This window comes from Festucalex cinctus, chromosome 4 (assembly GCF_051991245.1).
Source record: "Festucalex cinctus isolate MCC-2025b chromosome 4, RoL_Fcin_1.0, whole genome shotgun sequence".
Lineage (NCBI taxonomy): Eukaryota > Metazoa > Chordata > Actinopteri > Syngnathiformes > Syngnathidae > Festucalex > Festucalex cinctus.
In genome coordinates this window covers 25,171,398-25,191,227 of record NC_135414.1, presented here as the reverse complement: position 1 = coordinate 25,191,227, position 19,830 = coordinate 25,171,398, and the positions used below count along the sequence as shown (strand labels likewise).

Below are 19,830 nucleotides of genomic sequence, written 5' to 3'. Positions count from 1 at the left end.
AATTTTGTGTCATCCAAAAGGAACTTGCATAAATATAGTGTTTCAAATAATTTTATTTGTCTTAATATTTTTTTTTAATGTTTTTTATGTTTATATATTTTCTTGTTTTGTACCAAAACTAAAAAATAAAATATTGCCCTACTGCACACTGCATATGCTGCACTCCAACTTTCACGTTTTTGCCAACATAAATAAATAAATATTATTATAAATTCTGTTTGGTCCAAAACTTAATTATAGTGTTTCTTTTTTTTTTTTCAAATTTGGTCCTAATATTTTTAAACGCTTAAACATTTTCTCGTTTTGTGCCAAAACATACATAACCGTTTGAATAATCGGGATTTCAAATATTGCCAAAATAATCCTGATTATTATTTTTCCCATAATCGAGCAGCCCTACGTCAAAGATCCATTTTTACTGGGCTGGCAGTGAATGAGTTAATGGTATGTGATGGAAGAACTATGTGATGTCAAGGATCTTTAATCGCGTTACTTGGTCAACAGCCAATCAGATAATTCCATGTCAGTACTGGGACCCACATGTCTAGCCACAACCAATGGGATCGATTTACTGTCTATATAAGCTGTCTGAGAAATGTGTGTGGTTGCCGGATTATTGCTCCCTGTTCCTCTGTGCTTCTCCGCAGCCCAAGCGGGCTCGGTGTCTCGTGATTCTCGATGCATTCTCGTTGTTTTTCCGTATAATCAAGTTATGTGGATAAATAGTTAAAACCTTATTTGTGTCTGCGTTCTGGGATCCAACTCTTCAGCACACAACACTACTAATTCTTCTTCATCCCACTATCGTCATTTTGATCCACTTTTGTTCTTGTAGACTTTCTCTCGCTTCTCTTGCTGTGCCTCACTTCAGACCAACCTCAACAGTCTATACATCTAGTCATCACTGCGCACTTTAGTAAAGTACACTGATAACAACAACAACAACAACAAAAACGTGAATATTTTGTGAAGGAAGGAGTTAGGAAGTTAAGGCAGCAAATAGGAAAGAAGGATGGAAGATGAAAGGAGAGAAGAATGAAGCTCAGGAGGTAGAAAGAAGGAACTGCAGAAGAGGTGATGGCCAGAAAGAGTGATTAAAAAACAAAAGATAGAAGAAAGGATAAGTGATGTAACAAAGAAAAAAAAGAGGCGAGGTCAACACAAATGTGATTTTTGCATCACTTAAGTGAACTCCCAGGGCAGCGAGGCTTTTAGTTAACAAAACGTTCTAGTCACACTCAGCAAACTCTTGTTACACGCGCACGCACGTACGTGCGCACACAGACACTCACATCACCTCTTCAAGAACACAATAGGACAGTAAATGGCTTTTCTGAAAGTGATTCCTACCCACTTTATTATTTATTCATGGATCCGCTGGTCACTGCAACCTTGAGCTCGCTGTGTGTGTTTGAGGATAGGTGGAGCTAACCATAAAAGAGAAAAGTGGCGAGGCAGAGACAAAAGACGGGCGGGGGGCTGTGTCGATGAGGGCTGCGGTTTGGAATGTGGGTTTGGATTTCCGTCCTTGAGGGGCGAGTGGAGGGCGATCGATGGCGAGGATGAGAGACGCCTGATCGGGTGGCAGCGTGAGGCGGCGCGGCCGCTGAGTGGCTACATGACTTGGACACAAACAAGGTCACAAGCTTGGCCTTTGACTGGACGGAGGGAATGACAGGGAGATGATGAGGAATGGAGATATAGTAGACATTAAGACAGTGACACTTAAAGTCACAACATTTTTGAAAAAAACAAGTGCTGTGTGGTGGCAGTGAACTCAGTGCCCTGCAAAACAAAAAGCAGTTTGGCAAATTGCGAAGACTTCTTTAAAAAAAAAAAAAAAGCAGCTCCAAGGTGTTTATTGCCACTCCCAGTTGACATTTACTTTCAATCAAAGATAAAACATAGAGAATTACATATTGTTTATTTAAAAAGCAAAACATAGCCTACTGTAGTCAGCCAGTTTAGCTTAATGCTAACAGTAAACACTTTTTCAACACTTGTTTATTGCCACTCTCAGTTGAAATTTTCTGTCAAGACCAATTACTGTTTATACAAAGTATGTTTTAAGGCTGTAACGCCCATTCACACTCTCAAATTAACATGTTCTCGCATTTCTCTCTTGTTCAGACACTCTCAATGGTCTAACCATCATAGATTAAAGCTGCTCTCTGTAACAATTTGGCCCAAAATATCTTCACAATAGCCTTTTTCATTTGAACATTTATGACCAACACATCTTCTAATTAGTAGATTAACACCTTAGCTGTTCACAATGGGTACTCCTGCAAGCCTCTGGCCCATAGTTTTCAGACTGGATTCGGGTTTGAATTTCCCGCCCTCTGTTTGCGGATGTGATGTCATGCGTGCATTGTTGTAGGTGAAGAAGGGTGTGTGCAGTACAAGAAGTAAGCTTGTGTGAGTGAGTGAGTGGATATATATTTAAAAAAAAAGAAAAAAAAGAAAAAGAAAAAAAAAGGGTGTGTGCAGTTTCATTCTTTGTCAACAGGTGGCAGTCACAATTCAAAATTGATTTTTTTCTGTGTTAATTAGCTTCAAAAAGTATGTTCACTACTAGCAAAAAAAAAAAAAAAAGAAAAAAAAAGGGTGTGTGCAGTTTCATTCTTTGTCAACAGGTGGAAGTCACAATTCAAAATTAATTTTTTTCTGTTAATTAGCTTCAAAAAGTATGTTCACTACTAGCAAAAAAAAAAAAAAGAAAAATTTCACAAAAAAATCCTCCTCGAGGATTGTTTGTTCAAGTTACTGTAAAAAGGGTAGCATTTTTATTTATTTATTTATATATATATATATATATATATATATATATATATATATATATATATATATATATATATATATATATATATATATATATTTTTTTTTTATTTTTTTTTGCTAAATTTTTGACATTATATATTACAGATGGCAGTTTGAAATTTTGCTCTAGATTTTAGGAAGGATCATGGATCATTTGCTTTCGTGGGCCACGTAAAATGATGTGGCGGGCCAGATCTGGGTCTTGAGATTGACACCTGTATTCTATAGAGAAAAATGATTTGAGTCGTTAAACTTGTATCTCAAGGCACCACTGGACTGTATTTGGTATTAATAGGAGACAGGACGCTATGAGGAGAAACTAAAGTGGTATCGAACATCCTTATTTACAATGAAATTAAATGTGAGCATAACTGGAAGGAATCAGAGAGTAATTTAAAACTGACTATGGATTATAATGCTGAGAGGAAATGATGCCTCTTGTCTTGTTTCTGGAAAAACATCGAGCGCTGCATTGTGTCATATTCATATTCATATTAGTTTAAGTGGTGAATGCCACGCTTGATGTGCTGCAATGACGTCACGCTATTTATGTAGCTAATGCAGCTATCACCGTCCCGCAGTGGAAATGCAAGCCTGGTCGGGATTCATTGATGTGAACCTAACTGAACTGGACTGCTTCGCGGTTTTGCATACACAAAGATGTGATGAAGAAGTTTTACAAGAGCAAAGTGCTTATGATGAATCGCGCGCGGTGTAAAGGACTAATAAGCCGGCGGAAAGAGCCAAGTTGAGAAGGTGGGCTGGCAAAATATGGCCATTATGTCCGCCGTTGCGTGTTCGACCTCAGATGAGTTCTTCAAACTCGTGAACTGGTAAAAATACATCCGTGACGTCAATGATAAAAGGTCCGCCAGGGTTCTGTGCTTCCAGGAGAAATAATAAGCAGCTGGGCAAGGTGGAACATCTGCTGCACATTTTGTACACGAGAAGCTTGTTCACAATTGCTTGGGATGTTTTTGTGAGGGTTCATCATTATGAAGTTTAAATTGACCCTTTTAGTTATGTGGGAAAAGTGGTTTGTTGTTTAGGGCAATTACACAAAAACCTCTATTTAGTTTGTATTCTTTTATTAACTTTAACATTTGCTCGGTAGCTGGTTGATGGAAATTTACCAGACTAGACATGTATATTGGTTCAGAAATGTCTTGTTAAAGGAACATTTGGTTCTTTCGCTGTTTTTCTTGTGCACTATGTTCCAAGTAACTACAAACAGCTGCCATGATAGTCAGGAGACCTTATAAACTGTACTGCATACTGCGTGCCAACTCAACAATCTCCTCGCAATGACTTTTCCCCCTAACAGTCTTAAAGTTATATTTAAGTAAACGCAGGAAGAGGATGCAAGCTGATAATAGCTCAAATGTTTATTTTCTAACCTCAGTTGTTATTTTTCATTTTGCTAACTAAACTTTAAATTGTAATGCTCAGAAGTTACACAAACTTCACTTTCGGTCTGTCAGTCCTTTTAGTCAGCTAAGTGGTCCTTCGGTGCACCATTTTACGTCAGGCAGGCTATTGAACAGCTAAAGGGTCCTAAAAAGCGAAAGTATTGACTCGGTTGGCCGTGCGCAGCGGTATTTCTGGTAGTTACAACCATGTACGCGTACAATATGTTGCGACATTATTGAGGAAAATAATAGAAACATAATGTCAAGGGAAAATAATGGCGACAAAATGTAACTTAGTATGACGGAAGCATAGTTAAAATAACGTTGATGGACTGTGCCCATGAAATTTACTGTCAGTCCTACAGTAAAAGAATGGTTAAAATTTAGCAATAACTGAAGCCTGGTTAAATTAATGTTGACAGATTGCCCAATTGATTATTGTGGGAATGCTGAAGCATTCTTTTGAGTGTCTACTATTAACTCATTCACTGCCAGTCATTATAGAAAATTTTTACATTTCCAATACTCACGTGATATTACATTCGATAATTATATATAAACCGAATCTACCAAATAACAGAATAGACTCCCTACTTTTTGTCCCGTCCCGTTCTTTTATAATTGACAGCAGAAAGTAGGTTTGCCAAAAAACAGCCATTTCTCCCATGGACTCTGAAACTGTGTTTATTTCCTATAAAATGGGGCAATGATGCCATCTACCGGTGGTTGGGCATCAGTAAAGTTGTTTCCAAGTTTGATATTTACAGTGGAGCATGCTCAGATTCGCCCCCATTTAGCACCGCTCTAAAAAATACAATTGACAAGTATACTTGTCAAAGGCAGTGAATGAGTTTTAATAACACAGGTTAAAATAAAGATGTGCTATGAATGTCCATGTCACAAAGTTAAAACAAAACAAAACAAAAAAACATGCACTTTATATCGGCTTTTTGGTGGAATTTACATTGAAGCCAAACATAGCATGGCATTTAAAAATAACAAAGTCTTCATTGTAGATAAAAGACCATTAAAAAAAAAATGCATTCAGACTGTCAATTATATCTATCTATCCATCTATACAAATATATGGCTTAATTTGGCAGCATGGTGTGGCTCATTCGTTATTGTCTGCCACATACTCGAGATGTCTCAAAGACACTAAATTGTCCAAAGGTCCCCTGTGATTGGCCAATCGCGGCCATTCTTCTTTCGCAACATGTACCATATCATATGCAACATGGCTGATTGTGGAAGTCAGCGGCTGACCAATAAAGTAAAACAAATTGGAATTTCACCAAAAAACGTTGGCAAAGTGCCAAGACATTGCATCATCCTTAAAACCTGATGATTCCTCTGCTTCCTGTAATGTTATCACAGCTTGGGAATCACGTTACTCTGGCAGCAAGACCAATGCAGTCATTCATATTGGATGACAAGGTTAAAGAGAAGGAAGGCGTGTTCAATATCAATGAGTCAGTTTTTATTGAGCGTCGTGCGGCCCCACCTTCACTCCACATGGCAAAGTTGGATTACTCTCCTTAAAAGATGGATTTGAGCGAATGCACATTTATCATTTCATAAGTCCACCTTGCTAAGGTTCAAGATGATCCTGGACCAATCAGCATCCTTTAGAAAAATAGAGGTGGCATCTACGGGCTTTACATGTTGACTGAAGTGGACTTCCATCATTCTTTGCCTTGAGTCTTTGCCTTGGTCATATGTCATTTTCCCGAATCAGCAATACATTCATTCAATGCATTTTATGACAGTATGTCTTACTCCCCGACTGCGTTCATTTGCCGCTCTCACGCTTCACTCCGAGTAAATTATGCAGCCTCTGTGCTTTCATACAGTCTGTGCATTTCTGAGGCTCTGTCTGTGTGTGTGTTTCTGTGTCTGCGTGTGGTTGTGCGTCCGGCGCCAAGTAGTATTCCCTGATAACAGGATTACCATCTTAAGCCTATTCACGGTGAGTGAGCCAGCTGGATGGATAAAGCACTGTATCGTTGACTCCGCTGGCGTTACATCAACAAATGCATAAAAGGAAGAAGTAGACAACAGGCAGAGCAAAGCTTATAATGGGTTAGTGAGGGGCGTATAAAGGATTCACGACTTTTGAACACACCAGGAAAATGCAGCGATACTGAGGGCTGGTGCTTTGAAAGATGTCAGGAAATTAATGTTTATTTTTTTAACTCATTCACTCCCAGCCATTTTCACAGAAGCAGTCCCGTTCGCTCCCGGCTGTTTTACTGGATTTTGACTGATTTTGCAAGGCGCACAGAATGTTGTGTTCAATTGCTATAAAAGCATGGAACCTATCAAAAGAAAGATTAAAGTCTCTTCTTTAATCAGGAAAAAAAAGTATGTTTCTATCTGTTTTCGTTTTGCAGCAATTAGCATTAGAAGGTAGCTAAGTTTCATCAGTTTTCGCAAATCTATTCAAAATTGTAAGTAATTGAGCTTTTTTGCCACCTGCTGGCCGTTTGTGTAATAACTACCATTTCTGCAACCGTTCTTTGCAGTTGAGAGGCTGTATCAAAGCCTTCTGTATGCTCTAGCATAAAAACAAAAAACAAAAAACGTATAAATACGTCTTTGGGACACTTAAAACATAAAAAACGTATTTATACGTTATTGGGAGCAAATGAGTTAAATGTTGCATAACACTGAACATAAGCATGAAAAGTCAACAGAGCAGCGGAGGGCATGGAGGATTATGAAATGAAAGACAAACTGGAATTTGGATGCACATTAAGATAAGGAATGACAGTGGTCAGCTGTGGATTTGCTTCTTGATCCTGGTCTTGATCCATTATTTGTTCTGCATGGCAATTATTTGCAGAGCTGGTAGATTATCGACCTTTTAATTACTCTGTCAGATATGTAAATGCAGTATCTAATCGGATTAAATGATGATCAAGGGTTTCGACCCCGATGGACCCGTTGACTTTGTCGATATATCCTTGCATGGAAGCGTCCAGCTTAGGTCACACACAGCCAAATGAATATTGTGTGTGTTTGAGCTACGGGTTTACTTGCAATTTTGGATAAATTATGTCCAACTGATGTTTTTCTTTATTTTTTTCTTTATTTTTTTACATATTAAACTTTGGGATTTAACTGTTTGACTGCCAAAAACGTTGAATCACAATTAATAAAATCACAATGTATGCCGCCATAAACGTTAATTGACGTCAACTACGTTGTTTTTTTTTGTTTTTTTTAAATCAATGGGCATTGCAACATCTAAGTGCAGCGCTGCCTGGTCAATGGGTTGTGTAATCAAAAACACTCACTAACTATGGCCACCAGATGGCAGCATTGTATCTCTTCAATGGGCTGCCCGTCTATCAAATTACAGTGAAAGATGACGAAATCTGATGAAATAAAACATTTTCAAGGATGACGTGAATGATAACGTTTTGATAACGTGTGGCAGTAAAAGAGTTAATAACAACTCCATGTGGAGTCAGATGGACTCAAGATGTGAAAGGTTGGTAACTGTTCAATGACAGCACCAGAATGTGGCAAATATCACTGATCAAGCATTTTTTTTTCTTTCCTTCCCGTTTAGCCTTGTGTGGGAAATTTCCAGTCCGGTGTACTGAAAGGGTGAATGGTGTGACCATTGTGTAAATTTGGGGATGAACAGCACTGCCTTGTGTAAAATCTCTGTGTTCCAACGTGTCCATTTTCAAAGCAATTTGTCTGCCAATTTAGAATATTTTGACAGATCTTTCAAGGCCCACAGAAAATTGTTTTGTGATGAGCATCAAACCTACCAAAAGAAAATTCAGATTCTGTTCTTTCACCAGTGAAAAGGAATTTGTTTCTCGCTATAAAATATGCATTGGTTTCACCAGAAATACTGGTTTTAACCAAATACCAAAATCTTCATGTCTTTTTTTTTTTTTTTAACAGTAAAACAAGCTTTTTGCAAAAAATTATTTTAATTATAACTTCAAGCACAACAGTGACTTTGACACCAGTAATTTTTGCCTTTGTGACACCTTAAACAGAAATAAATAAATAAATAAATAAATATCCATGCATCCATCCATCCATCCATCCATCCATTTTCTTGACCGCTTATTCCTCACAAGGGTCGTGGGGGGGTGCTGGAGCCTATCTCAGTTGGCTTTGGGCAGTAGGCGGGGGACACCCTGGACTGGTTGCCAGCCAATCGCAGGGCAAAAATAAATAAATGAAATAATAAATAAATAAATAAATACATAAATAAATAAATGGCTGACATATGGCTTGTTTATAGGTAAATCGGGTCAATTAATTATTTAATTAATTGAGAGTGACTTTTGATTTTTTGTTTTTTACTTTTTCCTAGCATCCTGTTCTGCGACTATGCCAGCGAAACTCAAATCAGGGGAAAACTTCCCATATTTCATCTCATTTGGGGTCAACTCTGACAACCTGTGAGTTCGACATATGCAGAAATGACCTGATTATGACCAAGTTGGTGCTTTAAATTAGTTTGAAGTGGTTAGGTTAATTTCAAGTCAGATGGACTTGAGGCATGAGAGGGGACTTAATAACGGCACAACCATGCGGTCCAACAGACTTCATTGTGCGTGAAATTCCAAGTGATTAAGTCAGATAGCAAGCGATGTCAAACCCATCTTTTATTTGCCTCCCTTTTCCGCACTCCAGTCAATGCAGTTCACTGCTCAGGCCTCTCATGTGTTGTTTAGTCGTGTTGACAGCATTACACTTTGGACAGCGGGCCAAAGAAGTCTGACAGCACTTGGGCGAAATCTGCTGGATCCTGTTGTGATGTGTCACTCTGATGAGGGAAGTGAGCAGCTCTCAGACAGATCAGCAGGCAGGAAGCTGTGCGTGTGTGTGGCGAGACAGATATTTTTACATGTAGGGACAGAATGTCAGGGGGAATCAAAGAGTGAGACAGACACAGAAGGATGATAAAAGGTACACTTCTGCACTCAAATAAAAGTAAATATGAGAAGTGATGCTTAAATGTAGACCAGGGGTGTCCAAACTTTTTCCTCTGAGGGCCATAAAATTCAATATTTCCAGAATATGAGGTGGGCATGCCCTAAAACTGTGCACATACATTTTGGTGATGATTTTTTTTTTCTCCAAGAGGAGCTTGCAACATCCATAAAATCAAACACAATGCAACAATCGTTCAAATATTTGCAAAATACAAAAATGGCATGCGTATACTGTAGATGAAGTTTGGTGGTGATCAATCACGGTTTTCCTATAATTATTGTATACCGTATCTTCTTTAACACATTCATTGCCAGACCAGCAAAAAAAATACATCATTTGACGTCTTTTTCCGTCAATGGCAGTGAATGAGTTAAACGTGGTAAAAATCAATGAAGCAATTATAAATTGTTGATATAATGTACAGCAGGGGTGTCCAAACTTTCTCCTCTGAGGGCCACAGACAGAAAAATAGAAAGTGCAAGGGCCACTTTGATTTTTTTTTTTAAAGTTATTTATTAACACATTCATTGCCAGACCAGCAAAAAAAAATGCATCATTTGACGTCTTTTTCCGTTCGGTCGCCCTATGACTTAAAGGGATACTTCACTTATTTATCCCATTATAGCAATAAAAAGTTAATATTTTGTCTATAATTAATATGATACTTTCATTATTTTTCACATACAATTAGTACCTTTAAAAACACATTTTGCAACTTGCTGTCACCTGAAAATGACATCACAAGGGCTCAAGTAACCAATCACAGCTCACCTGTTTTCTAGGTTTGGTCAGGTCATGTGACATTCACAAGCTGAGCTGTGATTGGTTACCTGAGCCCTTGTGATGTCATTTTCAGTCGACAGCAAGTTGCAAAATGTGTTTTTAAATGTACTAATTGTACATAAAAAATTATGAAAATATATTTATTATAGGCTAAATATTAATGTTTGACTGCAAAAAATAGCTAAATAAGTAAAGTATCCCTCGTAAAACATTATGGTTGGTTTTCAAATGTGCATTATTCAATATACTACCAATAACGACCACACAAGATGTGAACCGCTAATGAGAATTTTACACGGCTGCTTCTTTAATGTATTTCTTATAAGAGCACTTTGATTGTGGCCATGATGGCGCCACATGCTCTCATCAAAACCGTCCCGCCCTCACAAATAAAACTAGTGCTGAGAAATGCTTGCATCCAAAGTCTCTTTATCAAGTAATTCCTTACTTTGTTACTCGAGTTGTTGTTCATGGTTGTTATTCGCATGCAATGTAGCATACATAACGTAGCTGTCCAATAAAAGGCGTGTATCTCAGCTCTCTTTTTACACTCACATGTAACACTACTGAAATCGTTGAGAATATGAGGATGTGTGATTTTCATAGGATAACAATAATACGAGATGTGTCAGTGAAGCTCCAGGACAGTTGTCACAAAATATAGATTTCAAGCCCAAACTGCAAACTACACATTTTTCCCTTCAAAGTAATCCTCCTGGAGTCTGAAGCACTTTCTCAGGCTTCTCTTCCATCTTGCTCTCCTAGAATCACAGCCATCTTGACATCATCCGCATTTTCAAACCGAGTCCTCTGGATGACCTCTTTGAATTTTGGGAAAGAGAAAAAAAATAAAAAAATAACAGAGAGAGAGCTCGGTCGGGTGAGTAGGGAAGTTGCTCCAGCCAGCGACGGTCTTCTTGGCCAGGAACTGTAGGATGCTCAGGGCATTGTGAGCAGCAGATTTAGGTTTAGACTAACACATATTTCAATCTTTATAATGTTAAGGTTTGCTATGATTATTTCTTACATTAGCGTGAGAACTCAACCAATTTTTTTCTTTATCCTTCACCAAAGGATCATGTACTCTATTTTTGAAGAACATCTGATTAATGATCTGCGACCAGTCCAGGGTGTACCCCGCCTACTGCCAAATGCCAGCTGAGATAGGCTGCAGCACCCCCCTTGTGAGGAATAAGAGGTCAAGAAAATGGATGGATGGATGATTAATGATTTGAATTTATCAGGTCAGACAGGTAGCTAAACTGCAATCGTTTCTTCCTACATAAAAAACAAAACAAAAACCCTGTTGATTCAGCAGATCTGAAGTATGTTCAGATGTTTTTGTAACCGTAACAACAGTGTTAAGATGCTTTCATGGTGCCTGGGATACATGTTTCATTATGGGATATTGATAGCTGTTGATACGTTATTTAATACACAAATAATTCCCTCGCTTCTCCACCTTGTGATGTTCTGACATGGCTTCCATTTTCATATCGAAAGGTGAACGTGTGGCACCGACAGCATGACATTCCGCACCTGAAGACGGAGTGCGCGTTTCATGTCAAGCCATTTCCCAGGGGACCCGCACACGACACCCTTAAAGTTTAGCGCGACTTTGAAAAACAAGGGTCTCTCAACGAATGTAAATGTGGCTGTCTATCGGAATGCGCATCATTCAAATGAATGTATTTCAAGTCAAGATCTTACAGGGACTGAGAGTTGGACTTTGCTGCAAAAAAAAGACAAAGGAAGAAAGAATCCGCCAGACGTCGAACAGATGAAGGCGGGGGGAAAAAAAGCAGTGAAAGATATCCACACGGATCCATCCACAAGGGGCTTGCACACGCACACACGACGTCTGTTGAATAAAGCAAGAAAACGGGCGCGGCGATTTGGGTCTGAGGCGGGAGCGGCGCGTGCAGGTGATGGCGTTCAGCTGCCGGTGTCACAGGCTCCTCTCTCGGCTGCCTGTCATCTGCATCTCATTCAAGATCTCTTTCGTTCACATTATCGCCTCACCACTCCACTGTATTTTCACTTCGTCCACCTCCCCGGTGGAGAAACTCGCAGCTCCTTTTTCTCTGCCCGTCACACGGCTGACAGCCGTGTTTTATATACTTGCTTTTATTCCTGCTATTTCTTATACATACACACGTTCACCGCCCAAAAGATCTCTCTTACGCAGGCCTTTTGGCTCTTCTACACGTCGGGCTCCTCATCTACACAGCATCTGCCTTTTCCGACAAAAATCTTCCCTTTTAAAGTGAGTGAAAGATGACTGTTTATTAAACACAGTGGCACGCGTTATTCAGCCTTTGGCTCCCACTACGGACAGTTGAGCACAAATGTTGGCAAACAAAACATATTTGAGTGACAGGTAAGAGTCGAGCTGGCTGTGTTTTCAGCGTATTCAGTGCACATGCTCACAGTGTCCGACAGCTTGGGAGAGTCGCTCTATTTTTTATGATTTGGAGTCTCGTTTTTTTTTTTTTTTTTTTTTTAAATACTTTGTATTAGGGATGTAACAATAAGTACAATATCGTGATATTAAAACTGCCAAAAAGAAAAAAAAAAAAAAGTGCCACAATATCGTCGTCGTCATGTTCACAATATTTAAAAGGAACACATCTGTTAAAAAAGTCAGGTTGATTTCCATTAGTGCAGTTCTAGCAAACTCTAGTGGCTAGTTTTTTAGTGCAATTTAATTTTTATTTGGGATGTTTTGGCCTTCTATGTTTAAAACATATGCTAATTGTCAGATAAAGGGGAACCTAATTTGCCTGTGAAGCGATCAATGTGTGCTTGCATTACCAAGTAAGTGCCTCAATAGTGTTATTAGAGATTGTAGGTGGTTTATATGCATTGCTGTTATGTACAAAAGCACAATTTTGTGCTTTTTTTTTTAGTATGAGCTCTTTTTTTATTATTTTTTTAATTTAAAAAAAAAATATATATATATTTTTTTTTACAATATTGTGATCTTTTTTTAAATATCGCCACCCCCCCACAATATCGTGATAATTATCGTATCGTGACCTTCATATCGTGATATCGTATCGTGATGTTTTGATATCGTTTCATCCCTACTTTGTATACATGTCAACTTTTAATTAAAGGGATACATGACTCATTTAGCCATTTTCAGCAATGAAAATGACATTTTGTTTAGAATTAATGTGTTAACTTCATTATTTTTCTTGAACAATCAATGCCTTCGAATTGATTTGCTCACTTCATGATTTTTCATGTACAATTAATACCTTCAGAAACACATTTTGCCACTTGCTGTCGATCAAAAATGACATCACAGGTGCTCAGAGCTCAGATAACGACCAATCACGGCTCACCTGTTTTCTGGGTTTGGTCATGTGACATTCGCATACTGTATCATGATCCGGGTTTTGGTTTTCCTTTTTTGTCAATGTCTCGTCAAGTTTAATCATGTCCTCCAGTGCTTGCTATCCAGTTCCCTTGTGTTACCCAATCAGGTCCCCAAGCAACTTGTCTTGTCCAGGTGTCTCTCATTGTCTCGTTACTATGTATATTTACTTCCCTGCTTTCCGTTCAGTCCTTGTCGAGTCATTGTATTTGTCACACCGTTTCCTGCGCCTCTGAGTCCTGTCTGTTTAGTTTGCAACTAATGATAGTAAGTTTATTTCCCAGCTTTGGTTTGCACTTTGTATTTTGTGTTGTAATTTGTTTTATGTTGAAATTAGAGCATGTGCACTTGGGTCCACAACCTCCACAAAACCTTGACATACTGAGCCACAAATGATCGTTACCTGAGCTCTGAGCACCTGTGATGTCATTTTCAGTCGACAGCAAGTGGCAAAGTGTTTTTGAACGTATTAGGCAAGGCAAGGCAAGTTTATTTGTATAGCACATTTCATACACAAGGCAACTCAATGTGCTTTACACGAGGAAAGACAACACATAAGCATCAAGAAACAGTAGTTAACATTCAGAGGAAGAAAAATAAATGAAAATAGGTTACAAGCTAACAATCTTAAAACATTATTCAACAAACTTGAAAAAATTTAACATAAGGAAGTTTAAAATAATGATAAAAAAATAAATAATAAAAATAAAAAAAAATAAAATAAAAATAAAAATAAAAATAATAATTAAAAAAACACTTAATTAAAGCTGTTTAAAAGTCCCTAATCAAAGGTATAAGAAAAAAGCAAAGTTTTTAACCTGGATTTGAAAGCATTTACACTCGGGGCTGACTTCACTTCTGTTGGTAGCCTATTCCATCTGTGTGCAGCATAATAGCTAAATGCAGCTTCACCATGGTACATGAAAAATATTGAAGTCAAATTAATTCTAGACAAAACATGAAGTTCTTACTGCTGAAAATGGCTAAATGAGTCAGCTATCCCTTTTAAAGACATTTCAATGTTCACTTCACTGCAAGGACTTAAACACATTGCCATTTACAAAGCCACATGCACAGACCGAGAATCCCAAGTGGAGTTTAAAGCATGGCTAGGCAGAGTTTGGGTCATTGCTCACCTTGACCAGTTTGATCAATGGCAGAGTGCCCGATCTAAAGCCCTCCTACAAACAGAGCTGAATAAACAGACATGGAGCGTTTGCATGGGCATGATAATCCACTAATCCATAGCGCCATTTATTTATTTATTTATTTATTTTAACACACACACACACTGTACATGCAGTGACTTTTGCCCATTATCCTCTTTGACCTCCTCGACAGAACATGGCTGAAAGCCTCATAGAGGTTGATAACTGATAGAGGGGTTAATAGGGATTAATGGATGCGTGTACACGCACATACAAACACACAGTGAGAACAAAAGTCAAACACGATGAGTGGCTGTCGTGTATGTTTGTGTAGTGGATTAGGCGAGGGAATGCTTCATGTCTGCTGATGGCGTAATTCAAGCGTGAAAACCCTTATAGAGTTTGTCACAAACACTATTAATGTTCCAAGCTGAGTGTCATGGACACCACAAGTGCTCCAGTGCTTAGTGTCACTGACTGCGTCCACTTGATGACATGGGCTGATTTCATCTCATCGAGTGAAAAGGAACGAACTTTCATCAGGGAGCCACACAAGCTAATAATTGAAGGACCAGTTCATATTCATCACATCTTGTTTTTACCCCGGTAGGTCATCGTCTCAAGCGTTTCTGCTCATACAAATGTCATTCATGACTTCAGTGATTTCCCTCCATATATGACTTATTTAGAAGTTGCGGAAACTCATTTGCTCCCAAAAATGTACAATATACTATTTTAAATATTACCATTGTCCCGACGACGTATTTATGTTTATGCTTTTTTTTTTCATGCTAGAGCATACAGAAGGCTTTGATGCAGCCTCTGAACTGAAGAGAATGTTCGAAGCAATGCTAGTTATTGCAAAAACAGCCAGCAGGTAGCAGCAGAGTATAAGAGATCAACCATTTTATATTATTGTTGGACAATTACATTAAAAACTATACTTACATAATAATAAAAAAAAAAAAAAGGTTCCACAGATTTATTATTATTTTGTACAGTGATAACTCTTGGTGTAATTCTAGGTGTAAGTCTATTCCTGACCAGTAGATGGTGGCACACAATTTACTCTGAGGTGGTGTAAAATTGAAGGAAAAAGTCTAACCTTGAAGTCATCCACATGGCCAGCATACAATTTAATATCATCTGTAATCCTTCTATTAAACGCTACAGAAAGCAAAGGCAGCAGATTTATTTTATAATGTACATATTTGGGCTTGATGTATATTGTGCAGTCAAATTTGTTGTTTTGGACTGGTTTGATTTGGAGGGTTGTTTAAAGTACTACTGTAAGTGATCAGTTCACTGTTAAACTGTACTGTAAAATTTATGTTTAAAAAATGAATTAAATTAAATAAGTTAAAAATTAAGTGACTTAAATGCAATAAAAAAAAAAAAAAAACATACCGAGGGAGTTTTTCAATAGGCCCTTCCTACGGATTTCACTTATTTGGGGGTTGGTCTGGAATGTCTAAACTCGGCAATGTGTGTGTGTGTGGGGGGGGGTATATTTGCTTTTTTTTTTTGAATACTTGGGCTTTCTCACTCATTCCAAACACAAGCACATTAGATTGATTGAAGACTTTAAAACTATCTCTAAGTGTGAATATAAATGGTTTGTCTACATGTTCCCTGTAATTTAATGGCAAACCGTCCAGCGTCTACTGGCCTATTGCTAGTCAGCTGGGAAATTCTCCTGCTCACTCTGAACAGGATAACTAGTACAAAATCTTTACTCTATAGAAACATATTGTCATACTTTAAATAGTTTGTGCCATTATTACATGCCAGTTCGAAGAAAAGTTTAAAGTCTTAATCTATCTGTATTCTATGGATCCGTCATTGCTGGTTGGACTGACAATACCTCATCGGACATCTTCCTCTCCTCAGATACGTTGGACGAAGACGGCCGGCAGCGCCTCCGATAAATTCCAGGAGACGTCCATCTACAACGAGACGCTGCGCATCGAAGGCATCCAGAGGGTGCAGGGGGGTCGCTACTACTGCAAAGCCGACAACGGGGTGGGGGTGGCTGCCATCAAGTCCATCCGTGTAGATGTGCAGTGTAAGTAGACGGGGAGGAGCAGCACTCCTTCCACATGGAGCTGACTCTCACGCCAGCCATTCCCATGAGCGAGGAAGCCAGAGATGAGGTGATGGGGCGATTGAGGGAAGAGAGAGATGAAAGACAGATGGGGGGGATTTTAGGTGGGAATGGCTTCCAGGAGTATCTGATGACTTACGGTGGAGGGGATGAAAAGCCCTGCTGGTGGTTTGAAGGGGAGACAGATTCATAGAGCTACTAGAATTTCTGTATCTGGGAGTGAAGATAAGAGGATGCAACACATTAAAAAAAAAAAATCATATACCTGCTGGTAAAGTGCAGAGATAATGCAGGTGTGTACTCTTTCGATTCGGTTAAAATGCCAAAGGAAAAAAAAAGTGTCAGATACTCCTGGGTGAAAAGTGGAGTCAGTTGGACTTTAACAAATGTTTACAACAGTTAGTCCGAGCAGTACGGGCTCCCTAACCCAATGCTTCTCTGGTCACACTCACCACGCAAAAAAGTTAGACTTGAAACTACCTGCTCCATTCAGCGTACAGTATATTGAAGAAAGTTTCTCTTTGAAGACTTCTTTATACATCATTTGTACTGTACGCTAGGTGACACTTTTATTGTATGAAAGGAGCAATCTTTTATATTAAAACATCTATTGTCCCAGACACCAATAATTACCAGACTATATTCATTTCCCAGAGTGACGCTCGCCACACCGTGGGTGTAGATGTAGTGCTAACATATGAAAGAAGAAAAAAAAATGACATAGTGAGAGTCATTTCAATGCAAAATGAGAGAAATATGAAACACATGCTTTGATTGAGCTTTTAAGAGCAGGGGTGTCCAAACTACGGCCATTTGCGGCCCGCCGTCCATTTTTTCGTGGCCCGCGACATATGCTAAAAATGGCATTTGACTCAGTTCAAATAAAATAAAAACAAAAATGTTTGGAGATGGTCAAAGTAAGAAGGGAGAGTGTCGAAAAAAAACAGGCGCTCTTAAAGGTTATTTTAGTTAACTAAAACTAACAAAAAAACAAAAATTCAAAAAACAATTTCGTTAACGAAATAAAACAAAAACGAAGGTGCTTTAAAAAAAAAAAGGAAACTGTCTGGAACTACATTTTATGTTTACAAAACTAACTAAAATAAAACTATAATTATAGCAAAAAACTCAAACTTATGCTGAAGCTAACTAAACCAAAACAGTATTTATTAAATAACTAAAACTAATTAAAAAAAACTAACAGAACGACCCTGAAAAATAATTAAAACTAACAAAAAAAAAAAAAAAAAAAACTCAAAACAATATAAAAACTAAAATGAAAATTTCCCAAACTATAATAACCCTACTGCCATATTACAAATTTATATACTGTAGCATTTTTCTAAATATGCAAAAGCACAAATAAACTATTTGTAGAATTTTAAGACAACACAATTTCTCTTCATAACATTATTGTGGCCCTTGCGTCCTTCTGATTTTCTGTATGTGGCCCTCAAAAAGTTTGGACACCCATGTTTTAGAGATTGGGGACTTTTTTTGTTTTTAATACCTGTTGATTGTCTTAATAGACAAGCAATCCTGTCAAAAACATGTTTCCAGAGGATCTCATCATAACATGAGGTCAATTAGCATCAACAAAAAATTACACACAGTCGACAGAATTGTGGACAATCAATTACTCGAGTAACTAAACCATTAGTTACATTCTCAGTTATTAATAGTTATGCCCATCCTTACTAAGAAATTAATCACAACAAATGCGTGAGTATAGAAGCTGTGAGCAGTCAGGTTGTGTAATTCCTAAACTGTGTCCTCTGGTGGTGGTCATAAAAGCCTTCACCCTACATTGTAAAAAGGGAAATGATAAATATTTTGAAACAAACCACCCAAAAATCCAACTCTAGGGTATTGGACTACTGAGAAGCCTTGTAGTGTTGTAGGGGCCCCGTGCTGCTGCTTGTGTCACTGCCCCACTGTCCCCGTGAGCCAGGAGCCGGAGTTGTGGCATCGGGTTGAGACGGGACCGTTTTCCATACACTTCCTCACACACAACAATGAGCACCCCCACACGCTCGTATTTCCAGATGGATGCGTATTTCCCAGCGGGCCTAAAATCCTTTATTAATTCACTACAGGCATTCGTTGCCCCAAACAGTTCCTTCCCTCATTGATCCAATCCTTTAAATGGCTATTTTAAAGCCCGATTTTCCAAGGGCCTATAACACACCCACACACACACACACAAAAAATCAATTCCATGTAGTACATTTACTAAATTAATCTTATCTTCAGTCCTGTTGTGCATGTGCACAGTCTCAATGGCCTTTCACAGACCCTTACCATCAAATCTCTTAAACCAAACAATTTAACCTTCACACTCTCTCACCTAGCCACACACACACACAGCTTTATCGTTCATCCGCTACCCTACCTTTAATGAGGCCCCCTCCTTCCTCCAGCCTTGATCTGCCTGTCCCCCAGGCGGTCACGTGGCACCCCTCAGCTGGGGAGCTGGTATAAGTGCTGGGGTGTCTTGGCGAGTAAACGGGTTGTATCGTCAGCATAGTAGTGACGGGACTTTTGTGAGGCTAACCAGCTCTGACGGCCAAAGCTTGTTCAATTACCCATCCCCCGAACGCTGGGGTCAGAACGAGCAGCGAGCCGCTTCCTACTCGGCGGTCGCGCTAAAACGATGTAACAATTAGCACGGTCTGCCAGGTTAATAGTATAGATAGTAGAAGAGACTCCTGCCCGTTGATGGAGCAAGGCAGCCAAAAGATGTTCTTTTAACGCCATTAAAAGGAATTAAAAGAAAAAACGACCAAGTGGAAGATAAAAAACGATAAACAAAGCATTGGCAAAGTAGCCATTCTGTTTGGGATATCATTCATATCGGAACTACAATACTCTATCATGTGACACTTTATCGATTATGTTTTGAGCCCACTAACAAAGGAAAAATGAATTCTTCTCATTGATTCTGACAAAGGAAGAAATAGTGGAAGATGATCTTTTACGACTTTTTTAAAGACACCATTTTGCACACTTGCACACATTTTGCACACAACTAGTGCTGTCAAAGTTAAAGCGTTAACTAATTAATTAATCACAACAAATTATGGCATTAATCATGTATTAACGCAGATTAATCGCACTATTAATTTTGACTGCAAATGATCCTTTAGCTTGACAGTGGATGGCTACGTTAAAGGTAGCACAGGTTGTGTTTGAACAATAAACATAACATGCATT

General features: G+C 38.5%; 1 protein-coding gene across 4 annotated transcripts in view; it reads left to right on the top strand.

Annotated features, from left to right (window-relative positions):
• Window positions 1-19,830, top strand: part of mdga1 (MAM domain containing glycosylphosphatidylinositol anchor 1) — a 176,479-nt gene that overhangs the window by 63,416 nt on the left and 93,233 nt on the right. For 3 of the 4 annotated variants that reach the window (XM_077519860.1, XM_077519861.1, XM_077519859.1), the window contains one exon: window positions 16,404-16,578. In XM_077519860.1, the coding sequence (XP_077375986.1) occupies window positions 16,404-16,578 (175 nt within the window). Of the gene's footprint in view, window positions 1-13,584; window positions 13,633-16,403; window positions 16,579-19,830 lie in introns of those variants that run through there. The other variant, XM_077519862.1, reaches the window with a different exon arrangement.